Source organism: Aspergillus nidulans, chromosome II (genome assembly GCF_000011425.1).
Source record: "Aspergillus nidulans FGSC A4 chromosome II".
Lineage (NCBI taxonomy): Eukaryota > Fungi > Ascomycota > Eurotiomycetes > Eurotiales > Aspergillaceae > Aspergillus > Aspergillus nidulans.
Window position 1 is genome coordinate 2672527 of NC_066258.1, and position 13438 is coordinate 2685964.

At 52.8% G+C, this 13438-nt stretch overlaps 6 protein-coding genes across 6 annotated transcripts, besides 1 other annotated feature; 4 read left to right on the top strand and 2 right to left on the bottom strand.

Moving 5' to 3' along the window:
* Positions 1-13438: part of a sequence feature (contig 1.63 331..41959(-1)) that runs on past both edges of the window.
* On the top strand, positions 337-2063 carry ANIA_03901 (L-lactate dehydrogenase (cytochrome); the record flags this gene model as incomplete). Its single annotated transcript, XM_656413.2, has 3 exons — positions 337-445; positions 504-817; positions 876-2063. 3 exons carry the CDS (start codon positions 337-339, stop codon positions 1953-1955), a joined length of 1503 nt encoding a protein of 500 aa, XP_661505.2. The 3' UTR covers positions 1956-2063.
* Positions 2542-4890, top strand: ANIA_03900 (putative C6 finger domain protein; the record flags this gene model as incomplete). The annotated part of the gene is made up of 5 exons (XM_656412.1): positions 2542-2703; positions 2750-2862; positions 2909-3757; positions 3787-3889; positions 3928-4890. The coding sequence occupies 5 exons, from the start codon at positions 2542-2544 to the stop codon at positions 4888-4890; spliced, it is 2190 nt and encodes a 729-aa protein (XP_661504.1).
* Positions 5196-6216, bottom strand: ANIA_10483 (DUF3425 domain-containing protein; the record flags this gene model as incomplete). The annotated part of the gene is made up of 2 exons (XM_050611384.1): positions 5196-5989; positions 6063-6216. 2 exons carry the CDS (start codon positions 6214-6216, stop codon positions 5196-5198), a joined length of 948 nt encoding a protein of 315 aa, XP_050467418.1.
* On the bottom strand, positions 7576-8579 carry ANIA_10481 (oxygenase MpaB family protein; the record flags this gene model as incomplete). Its single annotated transcript, XM_050611385.1, has 1 exon — positions 7576-8579. The coding sequence occupies one exon, from the start codon at positions 8577-8579 to the stop codon at positions 7668-7670; it is 912 nt and encodes a 303-aa protein (XP_050467419.1). The 3' UTR covers positions 7576-7667.
* ANIA_03898 (DUF3712 domain-containing protein) lies at positions 9376-10764 on the top strand (the record flags this gene model as incomplete). Its single annotated transcript, XM_656410.1, has 4 exons — positions 9376-9626; positions 9673-10094; positions 10143-10261; positions 10309-10764. The coding sequence occupies 4 exons, from the start codon at positions 9376-9378 to the stop codon at positions 10762-10764; spliced, it is 1248 nt and encodes a 415-aa protein (XP_661502.1).
* Positions 11253-13427, top strand: ANIA_03897 (aromatic amino acid ammonia-lyase). Its single transcript, XM_656409.2, has 2 exons — positions 11253-11394; positions 11451-13427. The coding sequence occupies exons 1-2, from the start codon at positions 11258-11260 to the stop codon at positions 13372-13374; spliced, it is 2061 nt and encodes a 686-aa protein (XP_661501.2). The 5' UTR covers positions 11253-11257; the 3' UTR covers positions 13375-13427.

Genomic DNA, 13438 nt, shown 5'->3' on the forward strand with positions numbered 1-13438 from the left:
AGCAATACACCGGCACGTAGACAAGGAGTAAACAAAGGTCGGTTTGGAATCGGCCGAGAGACCGGGCGAGACACATTGGTTGGCTCGGTTCCCCGCCACGCCGCCTTTGCTGGCCGCAGTTTTCCCCGGACAGCGCTTGACTAACCCCCTTCACTGGCCCTCTCATTCGCTGTGCTTTATCCCGAGGCCTGATCAGCTCCACGTCCGCACGCAGTAACCAGGAATTCTTCGCCTCCGACTTTCTGGTCTTATTTATCCATCGTCCTCTCTTCTGTTATCAACGAAGTACCTTTCCTTCCTCCTGTTCTCACATTCCCTTTTTCGGTCTCCCTCAATATGACGAATAACAAGTTAACGGGCGCTGATGTCGCCAAGCACAACTCCAAGGACTCTTGCTGGGTCATTGTACACGGAAAAGCCTATGACGTGACCGAGTTTTTGCCAGGTATGTTCTACCAATTCCATCGAGTGCATCAGCGATATACTGACAATTGACGATTAAGAACACCCTGGTGGCCAGAAGATCATTCTCAAGTACGCCGGCAAAGATGCGACCGAAGAATTCGACCCCATCCACCCCCCAGATACCCTCGACAAGTACCTCGACTCCTCAAAACACCTGGGCGAAGTCGATATGGCGACCGTTGAGCAGGAGGAGAAGGCTCATGACCCCGAAGAAGATGCTCGCCAAGAGCGCATCGAGCGCATGCCCCCTCTCTCGGCATGCTACAATCTGCTAGATTTCGAGACTGTTGCGCGGAGCGTGATGAAGAAGACTGCTTGGGCTTATTATTCTAGCGGTGCGGATGATGAAATTGTACGTACGGCCGCGTTTGTTTTCTTTGGTTCTGGTAGGAAACTAATCTCTCCGACAGACTATGCGCGAGAACCACCAAGCCTTCCAGAAGATCTGGTTCCGGCCCCGAGTTCTAGTTGATGTCGAGAACGTGGACTTCTCGACCAAGATGCTGGGCACCAAGTGCTCGATCCCGTTCTATGTCACGGCAACTGCTCTTGGAAAGCTAGGTAATCCTGAGGGCGAAGTTGTTCTGACTCGCGCGGCACACGACCATGATGTCATTCAGATGATCCCCACCCTTGCCTCGTGCTCTTTCGACGAGATTGTCGACGCGCGCCGAGGCGATCAGGTGCAATGGCTGCAGCTGTACGTGAACAAAGACCGCGCCATCACCAAGCGGATCATCGAGCACGCCGAGGCCCGCGGCTGCAAGGGACTCTTCATCACCGTTGACGCCCCTCAACTTGGCCGCCGTGAAAAGGACATGCGATCCAAGTTCTCGGATGTTGGCTCCAATGTTCAGGCAACCGGAGGCGATGAAGTCGACCGCTCCCAGGGTGCCGCCCGCGCCATCTCATCATTCATCGATCCCTCGCTATCGTGGAAGGACATTCCTTGGTTCCAGTCTGTCACCAAGATGCCCATTGTCCTCAAAGGCGTCCAGTGTGTTGAAGATGTCCTCCGCGCCGTCGAGGCCGGAGTCCAGGGTGTCGTTCTCTCCAACCACGGTGGTCGCCAACTCGACACTGCCCCATCGGGCATTGAAGTCCTCGCCCAGGTCATGCCGATCTTGCGCGAGCGCGGCTGGGAGAACCGCATCGAGATCTTCATTGACGGCGGTATCCGCCGTGCAACTGATATTCTCAAAGCTCTCTGCCTAGGCGCCAAGGGCGTTGGTATCGGCCGTCCTTTCCTGTTTGCCATGTCTGCATACGGCCAGCCTGGTGTCAACCGAGCCATGCAGCTCCTGAAAGACGAACTCGAGATGAACATGCGCTTGATCGGTGCCCAGAAGATCGCAGACCTCAACCCTAGTATGGTTGACGTGCGCGGTCTGGTTGGTGGTCACAGTGCGTCTGTGCCAGCCGATACGCTGAGCCTGGGTGCTTACGACCCTCTTCAGGCTCCGAGGTTCAGTGAGAAGGCCAAGCTGTAAAGATTTTTTTTTCTGTGCCTCTCGTGCAGCCGACGATGTTATGGGTAGTCGATTAGATTTGTATATAATACCCCATTTAGAGTAAACGTATTTATTATTTTACCTCCATCAAATAGTCCCTCTCATGTTCAATTGGCTATCCTCTGCCCCTGATTTTAACAATGCCTATATCAATGCTTAAGATGGTCATCTCTAGAGTTAACTATCTTATCTTATCTATCTTCATGAAGCTTAAGGGCCGATCCTTTAGAACGAGTCGCGTGGCATAAGGAGACGGACTAAATCGGTGAACCATGGGTATACTATCCATATGTTATTCTATCGACGACTATTGATTACCATAGCGTATAGGTCGATGAAAATAAATGATAATGTCGAGGCTGAAAAGGCTGTTGATGGCCGGGATCGGAATGGGCGCGCGGACCCGCCCGTGGCTGAAAAAAGGTGACTGCAATTTATCACCTTCGGGAACTGGACGTCCTCAATCTCTCCACCATACATCTTAGTTGGGTATTGATTCGTTTTCAGAACAAGAATAATGAGCAATTATTAATTATAACACAACGGTCGACACTCAATATGCACAATGAGCAAGCGCCCTCTCGACGAGTCTCCAGCTCACAGTGGCTCTCCGCCATCAGAGCAGCTCACCCATAACAGCCTGCTACCTATCAACGACCTTCTCTCCCCAACGCCAGAACAGCAGTCTACGGGGTCCAAGAAACCTCGTAATTTTATCGCTACAGTAGTAAGTCTCCGTTTTCCATATATTATACCTCTCTGACCTAGTGCAGGCCTGTGAAACTTGTAGACTCAAAAAGACGAGATGCGACGAGTCGCGGCCCAAATGTGGCTTGTGCAAGTCTTTGGGTCAGGAATGTGTCTACAATGAGCGCAAGACCTCCAAGTATGCGCCTTTGACTTGTTCAAATGCCTGCTGCTGACTCCTACAGGCGTGACCATTCGCTCACGCTCATTATGAGCACTCTCCATCGACTGGAAACCAAGCTGGAGAATGTCCCTGTCAATGTGCGCAATGAGATTCAGGCTCTACAGACACAGATGTCTCGGCCTCCTGATGGCCAGACGGACATGAACACCCCTGGCCAGGCGACTGCGGCTCCTCGGCATGACAGACAAGTCTCTGCAGGGACACCGCGAACTCTCATCCCAGCGGGTGAGCCGGAAGTGTTTGAATTTGACGAGCGTCCAAATGCGGTTCTTGCAAATGGATTGGTTTCTATCTCGTTTAGCCAGCACGGGGTTGTTTTATGGCCCGGCGCGCGGAAGATCCTTCCGCAGCGATTTCTCGAGGCGCATGAGAAGCTCGGAAAGAACTATGTGATCGACACTGAGATGAACAGGCCGCCTCTGCCGATGTACATTTACCCATTTCCTTCACAAGCCGGCGATGACTGGCTGGAGACGCTACCGCTGGCAATGATCAAGGGATTGTCGACTGCATTTTTCGCGACCATCAACCCATTCACGCCGATCATGGACAAGAACTTCTATTTTGCCTTCACGCTTGGCGCAGCCATTGAAAGTGGGTTTGGTTATACCATGGAGAGCTGCTTGGTTCTCATTATCATGGCCTTGGGCTGTTTGGCAGTTCATGCCCACCACGAGGGTGATTATCCACTGCCTGGATCGAGAGGGAATCATTTCGAGCCTCCGGAGTGGTTGGGGGTCGTGCAAGAAGAACCGCCCGGGCTGCGTTTTTTCAACGAGGCGCGGCGGCGCATCGGGTTTTTGATGTGTGACAACGATATCCAGAGTTGTCAATTCTACCTATTATCATCGTACGTGCTTAGCATTGTTTCTCGGCCAGGGCTAACCGCGTCCAGAGTCTATTATCAGCAAATTCTCCGCCCTATGGATTCATGGGCTATGATCCACCGCGCTGCTACCGGCTGTCTCTCGATCTTAACAAAGTGAGTACTCTGCTGATGTCTTCTTCTTACGCTAACAGCCCAGCCACGACGTTAACTTCGACGAGTGGGAAGGTGATATGAAATCGCGCGTCTTCTGGAACTGCCTCATGAACGAAACGATCCTTGTACAGGAACTCCACCTCCCTCCTAGCGGTCTCTCCCGCTTCGAAGAAGTTGTACCAATACCCAAATTCATCGGTTTTGAAACCCTAGGCTTTGTCCCTGCGCGTTTCTCCCCAGCCGACGAGATCGACGATTCATTCTTCCAGTATCACTTCCTAGCACAGGTTGCCCACCGCATCATCCTTACTCGCATCCGACACTCCCTCTACTTCTACTCCGACTCCGGAACATTCCCTAAACCCGCCGTCAACGCCGAACTCCACCACCAACTCGAGCAATGGCGCCTAAACCTCCCATCTGGTCTGCAGTTCTCCGATATACCCCCAACAGCAACCGCGGCAACCGCAGCAACACCAGCATTAAATACCACCTCACCACAAACAACTACCGCCTCGCCGAACCCAAATCCGATCTCTCCGCATCCCCTCTCCTCAACTACCAACACGACCACGACCACCCGCCCCCTCACCCCCGCTGTAGCCGTCGCTGAAGCCATGCTCCGGGGCCGCTACATGATTGCCAAGTTCCACATCGGCCGTCCATATTTATACAAGGCGCTCCGCATCCCGTCTCTCTTAACAGAAGACGACCTCGAACAGATCCGCCGAGGACTACAAAACGCCATGGATTGGCCGATTATTCATGGCATCTTCCGCGACATGAAGAGCTGCATACCTATAAAATTCGCCTTCTGCTCGCAGTTCTTCGGCCAAATACTCCTTTTCTACTGTATTGCGCAGTCCCCTGATCCTCGCGTTCGAGGTACATTACCCGCTGGCTGGGAGCGGTGGAACCAGGAGATGTTGCGGTTTCTGGAGGATTGCGCGTTGTATAGTCCTGCTGTGGCGAAGGACTTGGAACTGTTGCGGTTATTGTGAGATCCTTGAGTTTTCTTTCAAGTGTTTGGTGCTTGGCGCTTTGGAGTTCGGGTTTGTTTCATGCAAGGCTGGATGCTTGTGTGATCGGGAGCACTATACTGGGCCGCATGGGATTGGTTTGGCTTAAAACAGACAGTTATCATTCGTCGATAGGTCGTATACTGCAGCGAAGACGGAGCCATGCTTCTAGGCTATAGACCACATAATCAACCACCCCGTTTTACCTAGAGTTTGCCATGACGGGTAACCATGGCCAGTGACGTTACAAGACGCTGATGCGTTATATAATCTTTTCATTATTTTCATTATAGATACCGGAATATCATCTTCTCCCCCCTGGAGCCGCGCCACCGATTTGTTGACTCCAACAGCTCGGGACACCCCGCAACAACCCACGGCCAACGTCTCAAGAAGTTCTCCGAAGCTTCCCAATTCCGTGGATCGTGCGCCTCCCCCCAAACCAACAGCCCGCATGCCTCGTCCGTCACATTCCAGAATCCCATTATGTCCTCACAGAGTGGATGGTCGTCAAAATCGCCTGCCATGATCAAATTATCCCGTATGCGCGGGAACGGGAAAAAGTCAAGCCACGGGTGGTGCATTCTACTTGTTTGCAGTCTTGTAGGGCGCAGACTGACCGGTAGTTTCTCTACTGGGAGGTATCCCGGCATGGACGTAGAGAAGGGCGAGATGGCTTCGTCTTCCATCCATTCGGGGCCGGCGCTCATGCCGAGGGTTTGCATGTTTGTCATGAACGCGCGGAAGACATTGACTTTGCAGAGGGTTAGAAGGTGGTCGGAGGATGGGGAGCCCAGGACATAGCTTTCGACTGCTTTTTGGCTGAAGCGCTCAAGGAGCTTGTCGATTTCGTTGCCGAGGAAGCACATGCGCTTCTCCCAGGTGTAGACTAAGGGGTTGCTATTTGTATGTGATACGGTAGTCGAGGAGCTATAGGGAGCGGAATATGTGGATGATGGTGATGATGATTCTGAAGAAGATGATGATGTCCGTGGGAGTAATGTGACCTCGCCCTTTGCGATCATCTCTTCGATTTGGTCTTGGATTGTGGCCTTCTTCTGCTGCGCGCGTCGTCGTTGGCCTGCAAGTCGACTTCCGTTAGGACTCGTCCGTACAGCAAAATCTCCAAGAACCGAGAAACTTGAAAGACTCACGGAAAGCACGCTGGTTGATGCGGTTCTGTCTCTTGCGCCGCTCCTTTGGATCGCCTAGGCCAGCCCAGTCGTCCTCAGGGTCGGCGAGGGCGTGTTTGCGATTTCCCGACCACTTGACAAGCGTCGAGTTGGACGATTCCTGCGGTGATTCCATGATGCGCTGTGATTTAACTCGATGAAGCTGACAGTCAGCAATTCTTTGAACCTGAGAATCTCGAGCAATTGCAAAGGCAAAGACCGTCGACAAGAGGTGGTCTCGACGGTGGTCTCGATGTGGCCCCGGCTTTAAACCAGATGAGTGGGGCCGGAGTTAAGCACAGCGCCCCAAATGCTGACAGCCGCAGGTCTTGGCGTGACTCACTTTCATCATCTGTTATTTAAACGCTGCCTCCTCTTTGGTTTTGCGGAGTTGGTCAGATAAGTTTTAGAACTTACGATCGGCTTCCATCGTGTTTTTGATCTGGCGATTGGTTGTTGTGTGCTTAGAATGCTTAGAAATTCAGCACAGAGACTAGAGCGGAGAAGGTTGAAACAGCGTCATTGTCTGGAATAAAACCTGGAAAATAAACGAAACTGGGAACGTGCGACGATACGGCGCTCTTACAAGCCTTCCGTGTGGCTGGTGGTGTCACCGATTGAGAAGACAAGCCGGTTTGTTCTACCATGTTATCTCTACGTCGAGTACTTCGTACTATTGTATGAAGCCTACAAGGGCGCTTAACTCGATGATCTGTTGATATTTGCGCGAGAAATATGCCTTCTTGCCTGCATACATGCTATCGATCGTCGCTAAATTACCCGCCCAACGCCCGCCCATGGGCCCAACGCTTTCAAGCCACGGTTAAATCAGCCACAAGCGTACTCTGAAAGGCCACCCAACTCGAGGCGTTCGCTGCGTTTACTGCGTTTGCTGCGTTCGCTGAACAGGTCCAAGCCCCTGAGCTGCCACCGCTCTTGTCGTTGGGCGACATACCGGCTTCTGCCTGTTTGCTTTGATATGCCAATGTCGAGAGACGACGTGGGAGACGACGTGGGAGGCGAGATGGGCGGCGAGAATGGGCGGCGGGAAATGAGGGGCTGAAGCTGAAGTGCCACACTCGTGTCCAGTCCCGGTACGCACGCTGTTACGGACGGTAGATTGGTAACACGTCGTATATCACGTGGTCCATCGACCTGTCAACTCAACGGCGTCAAACTACTCTGAGGACATACAAGTGGTCCAGCTGCATATCTGTTTGTCTGGAGGAACGGAGCAGGACCCCTGCCTTACTCTTTGAGGCGGAGATCCCGCCTCACAAGATACCCCGGTTGCCTCTTGGATTGGTGTGTCTGGATGCACTGGCTGTCAGATACTCCCACGTTGAGAGCGGCTTGGGGTGTGCTTTCTGCTGGCGGCGCCTGCGCAATGCGGATTCCACCAGGCACTACCTCCCTACGGTGGATGCACCCTACTACAGCAGCTATTGTACCCATACGCAGTATAGTAAGGTAAGAGGCCCACTGCCACTGGCTAGCAAGTCATCACATCATATTAGCCCTTCTAGGAAGAAATCGAGAACAAACAATTAGAGAGTATCGAGAAAAAATGATCAAACCCTTCCACGTCTACTTAATCTCCTTCCGCACCTCCTCCAAATAATAGCTGGCAGGACCAGATCGCCACCCCTTGGGAAGGCAAGGGTAAACAGGCCTCAACAACCCAATTGCAGTCGCATATAACTGCCTCGTCATAAACGTGCTCTTCGCCCCATACCCGTCCCGAATGTGCTCTGGAAGCATCTCGATTGTAATAGCCCTCAGCACAGGCTTTGTAAGCCCTACTCCTCGCGGTAGATCCCGCTTCTGCAGCTCGGACGCGACATCATGTGCCGCCGCAGAGACTACGAGCTTCGAGAGCTCGGCGTCCCAGTACTTCCAGAACTCGGCGCGCGTTGACGGCCAGGATACTTGCGACAGGCTCTGGTCGCCGGCAGAGGCGGATGGAAGCACGGTAGGCGATAGATAGCGCAGGACGAGGGCGAATTCGTCATACGCCGCCTCGGCAGTGCGGTAGTCGAAGGCCCCGTAGATGCGCTGGTAGAAGTCTGCCGCTGTTGCGTAGATGGTCGCGACGAGCCAGAGTTGTGATGTGGGCGATGTGACCTTCAAGCTCGACTGCAGAGGAGGTTGTCCGAGCCCTAAGCGAGCCAGAAGTGCTTGTTTTTCGTCCTTGCTGCCGAGGACGAGGCAGGCGATGTAGCTTAGGGCTGCATGGAGGTACGATGTGAGGTCGTCAGTCAGATTGGAGCTTGCACTGCTGGCGGTGTTGAGGCCGGGATGCGCCGCTTGCAGGAGGACAGCTGGGCCGCAGGCAACGAAGATGACCCCTTCTTGTAGGATTTTAGGGAGCACTTGGAGGTTATCGAGGCCAGAGAGGCTGTTGTTGGAGTTGTATGTGGCGGTTTGTGGTTTCGTTGAGCTTGCACTCGAGGGAACCGGCGTGATTCTGTCGATGTCGCGTTTCTCCTCGAGGGACATTTTGCCCGTTGTAGATGTGACAAGGAGGTAGGACTCGTGAATAATAGTATTCAAGGTGGGTGAACGGTTGGTGTAGCCAAGTGTAGTCTACAAAATACTTTAGACACTGGGAATTGTTAGCGAATTCAGCTAGCTTCAGTCCATACTCAACGAACGCCACTGACAGAGCCGAACTATTTCAAACCACCAACGCACGACCTTCAGATCAACGGATCCAGTACCCCGAAGCGGTATGCTGCCCGAGTTCAACAAGCGGATCAAATGGACTTAATGGGAGGACGAGAGATCGTGAATGGCGAAATCTGGGGATTGTCTTGACTATCGCCTATCCCCCGCAGTCCTTCCTAACAAGGCGGCAAAACCGGGGTGATAATCGTGGTATGATGCCATGCTTTCTTTCAAGCATTTCGATAGCCGAGGAGAAAAGGGGCTCACCAACGGTCCTACTAGCAGTTTAGAAGAGCTGGCACTCCGCATGTGAACCGACCATGGCTGGCTACCGAGAGCGCCCATTGCGATCGTCCCGTCGATCTCTGAATAGCGCCATTTTCGGCTCCAAAGGGGGTCCATCGGGCTCCATCACACCCCCCGAGGTTTTCTGCCTCGCTGGAGTTGCCGCCCACTCGTTTCGCGGGCAAATCAATTGGGAAGTTCTTAGGTCGACGTCGTCTCCCCGCATCCGCGATCGTCGGGGCACGACTCACGAGGAGGACGACGAGGAAGGAATTCTGGGGTTTATCTTCCTTCCAGGTTCTTCAACCTGGGGCCACGAGTCAAGCAAGCAGATAATCTCGTCATGTCGTCCGTCAGCTCTCCAGAAAAGCCTGCGAAGGTAGCCCCTAAGAATACACTGGGCTCCTTTAGGGGTCCTCTTGCTGGCAGCGATGTGGATATCGAGTGCATCGAGAAGATCCCAGGCGAGGTCTCGCTCGTTGAGCCCAAGGTGAAGCAGAAGAGGGCGCAGCGAGTGAAGCGGCATTTTGCGCGGTTCTTTTGCTGCTACATCTTCTGGAGCGTCATTTTCCTGGCGATTTTCTTGCCCATCTTGTACGGCCAGCCCGCTCTTTGCAGAATGCCCTACTGACTTTCACAGTTTCCTCCTCATCATTCCTGCTATCTCTCAGAATGTCCTTGATAGGGGGACGCTTCTGCTCGTGAATGCGACAATTCTCGAGCCGCGGCCTGATTCGGTTTTGCTTACGCTCGAAGCTGCTCTGGATCTTCCAATTGCGCTGCCCGTGCGAATAGAGCCGTTTGACCTGCACGTCTACAATCAGGACATAGAAGGCAACAACACCATCTTTACAACGCATCTTGATGGCACCATTATCCACGGGAACACCACGCTCGGGGTCAAGGGCGTACGCACCCCATTGAACGTGCCCCTGTGGACAGACTACGTCCACAAAGTTGTATTTGAGCCGCATGCGCCGTTACCTGTGAAAGGAGAAACAAATGCATATCTCGGTAAACTGAAAAACCATGTCAAGCTTGACAAGAACATCCATCAGAACAGTAAGTCCTCGAGGGAGACGTTCCGATACAGCGAGCTAACGATTCCAGCCCTCAACAAATTTCCTGGCTTCTCTATCGACGATCCCAAGTTGGTGTTGGATCAGCCCGATCATAATTTGGTGGCCAACGCAACCCTCCCTAATCTGTCCGTCATGACGTTGCAAATTGTAAGTCTTCCGTTTTCAATGACCGAAGGATAAACTAACCAGCCAAGGGAACGACCATGCTCGACCTCAAAGCCGGCAACTACACACTCGGCAACGCAACCATTGACAATCTCATCCTCTACCCGGGCAATCACTCGGTTCCGGTGAAGGGCACCCTGGACCTTGATTACCTCATGGCGAATCTTCACGGTATTCTCGAGACGCAAGGGGACGCTTTAAGCCGAGGAGTCTTGCGGCTTGACGCAGTCGGCCGGTCGGCTACCTACGACGGCCAGCTGGTCCCGTATTACACCGAGGCTTTGAAGCAGCTCACACTCTCTGCGGATGTTTCGCTTGGGGGGCTGGTGATGAACACGATGCAGGGCGTCCTTAGCCCGAACGGGACGAACATCTTCCACAACCTGACGAACCCGGATGGACCAACAAATATCCACGATATTATGAACTCGATTGACGATCCGGATGGGAGCTTGGGGCTGAATAAAACGACAACAAATTCATAGCTGAACCCAGGGTGGCTTAGTACAGGTTATGATTTATGATGTATATACTCCGATCTGCTTTGCTTATACGATCGCCTAATATCGCCTAATAGACTACTTGAGCACGGCCTTTGAGTTCAGTTACTGAAGTACGGGTAATAGCTGAAAACCTTCGCGGAGTACAGACAAGCAGGTGATCTTATGACGTGAGGCTAAGACTTTAATGCACAGTGAATCAATCTTCGATCTGATCGTCGCTCTCTCAACCAGTCAGACCTTGAAACAGGGATCTCTCATAATATCTCGATGATAAATGGAATCACTTGGTGACATTGATACGTTTGCTTCCAGCGAAGTGGCTGGCTGGCTGGGTTTGCGCCTGACGGATCAGGCTATATAACACTGCTAGCCCGCATCCTCTCGCTGGAATCTCTCACCGTCTCCTGACTTTCGCTCCTATTAAACAATCATGGGAGACGCCTCTCTCTGCAAGAATCATTTCCAACCCACTGAAATGGCCAGCGACCTCTCCGAATACACACAATCCGTACTGTTATCGTTTCGTGATCTCGAAACCGCTGCGAAAGGAGCCCAACCTGTCCATCTCGATGGCCACTCTCTGCGTCTCAGCGACGCCGTCGCGGTCTCAAAGTACATCCTCCACTTTGTCCAACAAGATTCAGCTCAACGATACTGATGTAGTATAGATATGACGCTCGCGTCAGAGTAACGGATGACCCCTCAGTGCTTTCTTGCATGGAAGCCAGTGTAGCACTGCTCGACAAAAGACTAGCCGAAGGGCGGGTCGTATATGGTGTGAATTCAGGCTTTGGAGGTAACGCGGACACGCGTACAAATGCCCACGAGGACCTCCAGAAAGCGCTCATCCAGCACCATAATACGGCCGTTGTTCTGCCTTCAGACAAGGGGCAAACATGCTCTTCGATAATCCGCAGCCTCCCGGCGCACTCGATCCCTATTCCGATCGTCAAGGCAGCAATGGTCGCGCGATGCAATTCTCTCATCCGTGGCCATTCTGCTGTTCGCATTGATATTGTGCGCAATCTTGCGACGATGATCAATGAGGATTACACGCCAGTTGTGCCGCTGCGCGGGAGTATCTCTGCTTCGGGCGACCTGACACCGCTGGCGTATATTGCGGGGGCCTTGGAGGGTAACCCTGATATCTATGTCCAGTGCGGAGGGACAAAGGATGACAAGATTGTGACTGCGGACGCGGCACTCAAGGAGCTTGGATTGGAGCCGTTGACCTTTAGACCTAAGGAGGCATTGGGACTGCTTAACGGAACGGCATTCAGCACTGGTGCAGCGAGCCTTGTCCTCTTCGAAGCAAATCAGCTCATCCTCCTCACACAGGTCCTGACTGCAATGACAACTGAAGCTCTGCTCGGCACGATGCGCAACTTCGACCCCTTCATCGCTGAGGCACGGCCCCATCCAGGCCAGAAAGAAGTAGCCGCAAATATTTTCCGTTTCCTATCCGATTCCCAATTAACGACCGATCATGACCATTCACCTTCCGACAACGACCTCGCCCAAGATCGTTACCCCCTCCGCACGGCCTCACAATGGATAGGCCCGCATGTCGAGAACATGGCCTTGGCGCAAGCCCAAGTGGCCATCGAGCTCAATTCCACGACGGACAATCCGCTCTTTGACGTCGCCAACGACACCATCCACCACGGCGGCAACTTTCAAGCAATGTCCATCACGAGTGCCATGGAAAAGACCACGAGTGCCATGCAGACCCTAGGTAAACTGGTCTTCGGGCAGTGCTCTGAGCTCATCAATCCCATGCTCAGCAAGGGCCTTCCCCCGAACTTGTGTGCCGATGACCCCTCGTTGTCGTTCGCCTTGAAAGGCGTCGATATCAACATGGCGTCTTACATGTCTGAGCTTGGGTACCTCAATAATCCAGTCAGCAACTTTGTGCAATCAGCGGACGTGAATAACCAGGTTGTCAACTCGCTGGCCTTGATTGGGGCACGGTATGCTGCGGATGCAGTGGAGGTGTTCTCGCTCATGGCGGCTAGCCATATATACGCGCTCTGCCAGGCCGTGGATCTCCGGGAGATCCATAGGACTTTTGAGACGATTGCCCGAAAGCATGTTGTCGAATATACATCGGACCTTTTCGGTCAGTCCCTCACTGACAACGATATAAACACACTATGGGGCGAGTTGATGCGCCATTGGAACTGCACCGCTACACTCGACCTCGAACAGCGCGCTACAACTGCTGTCTCGCAGACGATGGGCACCCTCTTCATCCTCAGCAGCAAACCTAGCTCACCATCCATCGATGGCAATGTTGTTCGTGAATGGCAGTCCACTGTCACTGATCTCCTAAAGTACCACTGCGCCGCAAACCGCAAGGCGTACTTCACCGACCCGCCTACTGGGAAATTGCTCTGCTCGTCTTCGGCAAAGATCTACAACTTTGTTCGTGATACCCTGAAGGTTCCTATGCATAAGGGGCTAGTGGACCACCCAACTTACCCTTCAGGTTGTGAAGGTGACAAGAGGACGATCGGCTCGCATATTGGGACTATCTATGCTGCTCTGAGAGAGGGGCAGTTCATGTCTGTTCTGGCCGATTGTTGGGCATAGTCTAGATTAGTTCTTTTGATGATAGATTGAACATATTTCGGTGATGATTTAGATAAAGATGCTT

What these genes read in the sequence shown, in the direction of transcription:
- ANIA_03897 (XM_656409.2), top strand. Translation starts at nt 11,258, where the DNA reads ATGGCCAGCGACCTCTCCGAATACACACAATCCGTACTGTTATCGTTT. An exon ending in GACGCCGTCGCGGTCTCAAA is followed by an intron (nt 11,395 to 11,450) that starts GTACATCCTCCA and finishes GATGTAGTATAG; the next exon opens with ATATGACGCTCGCGTCAGAG.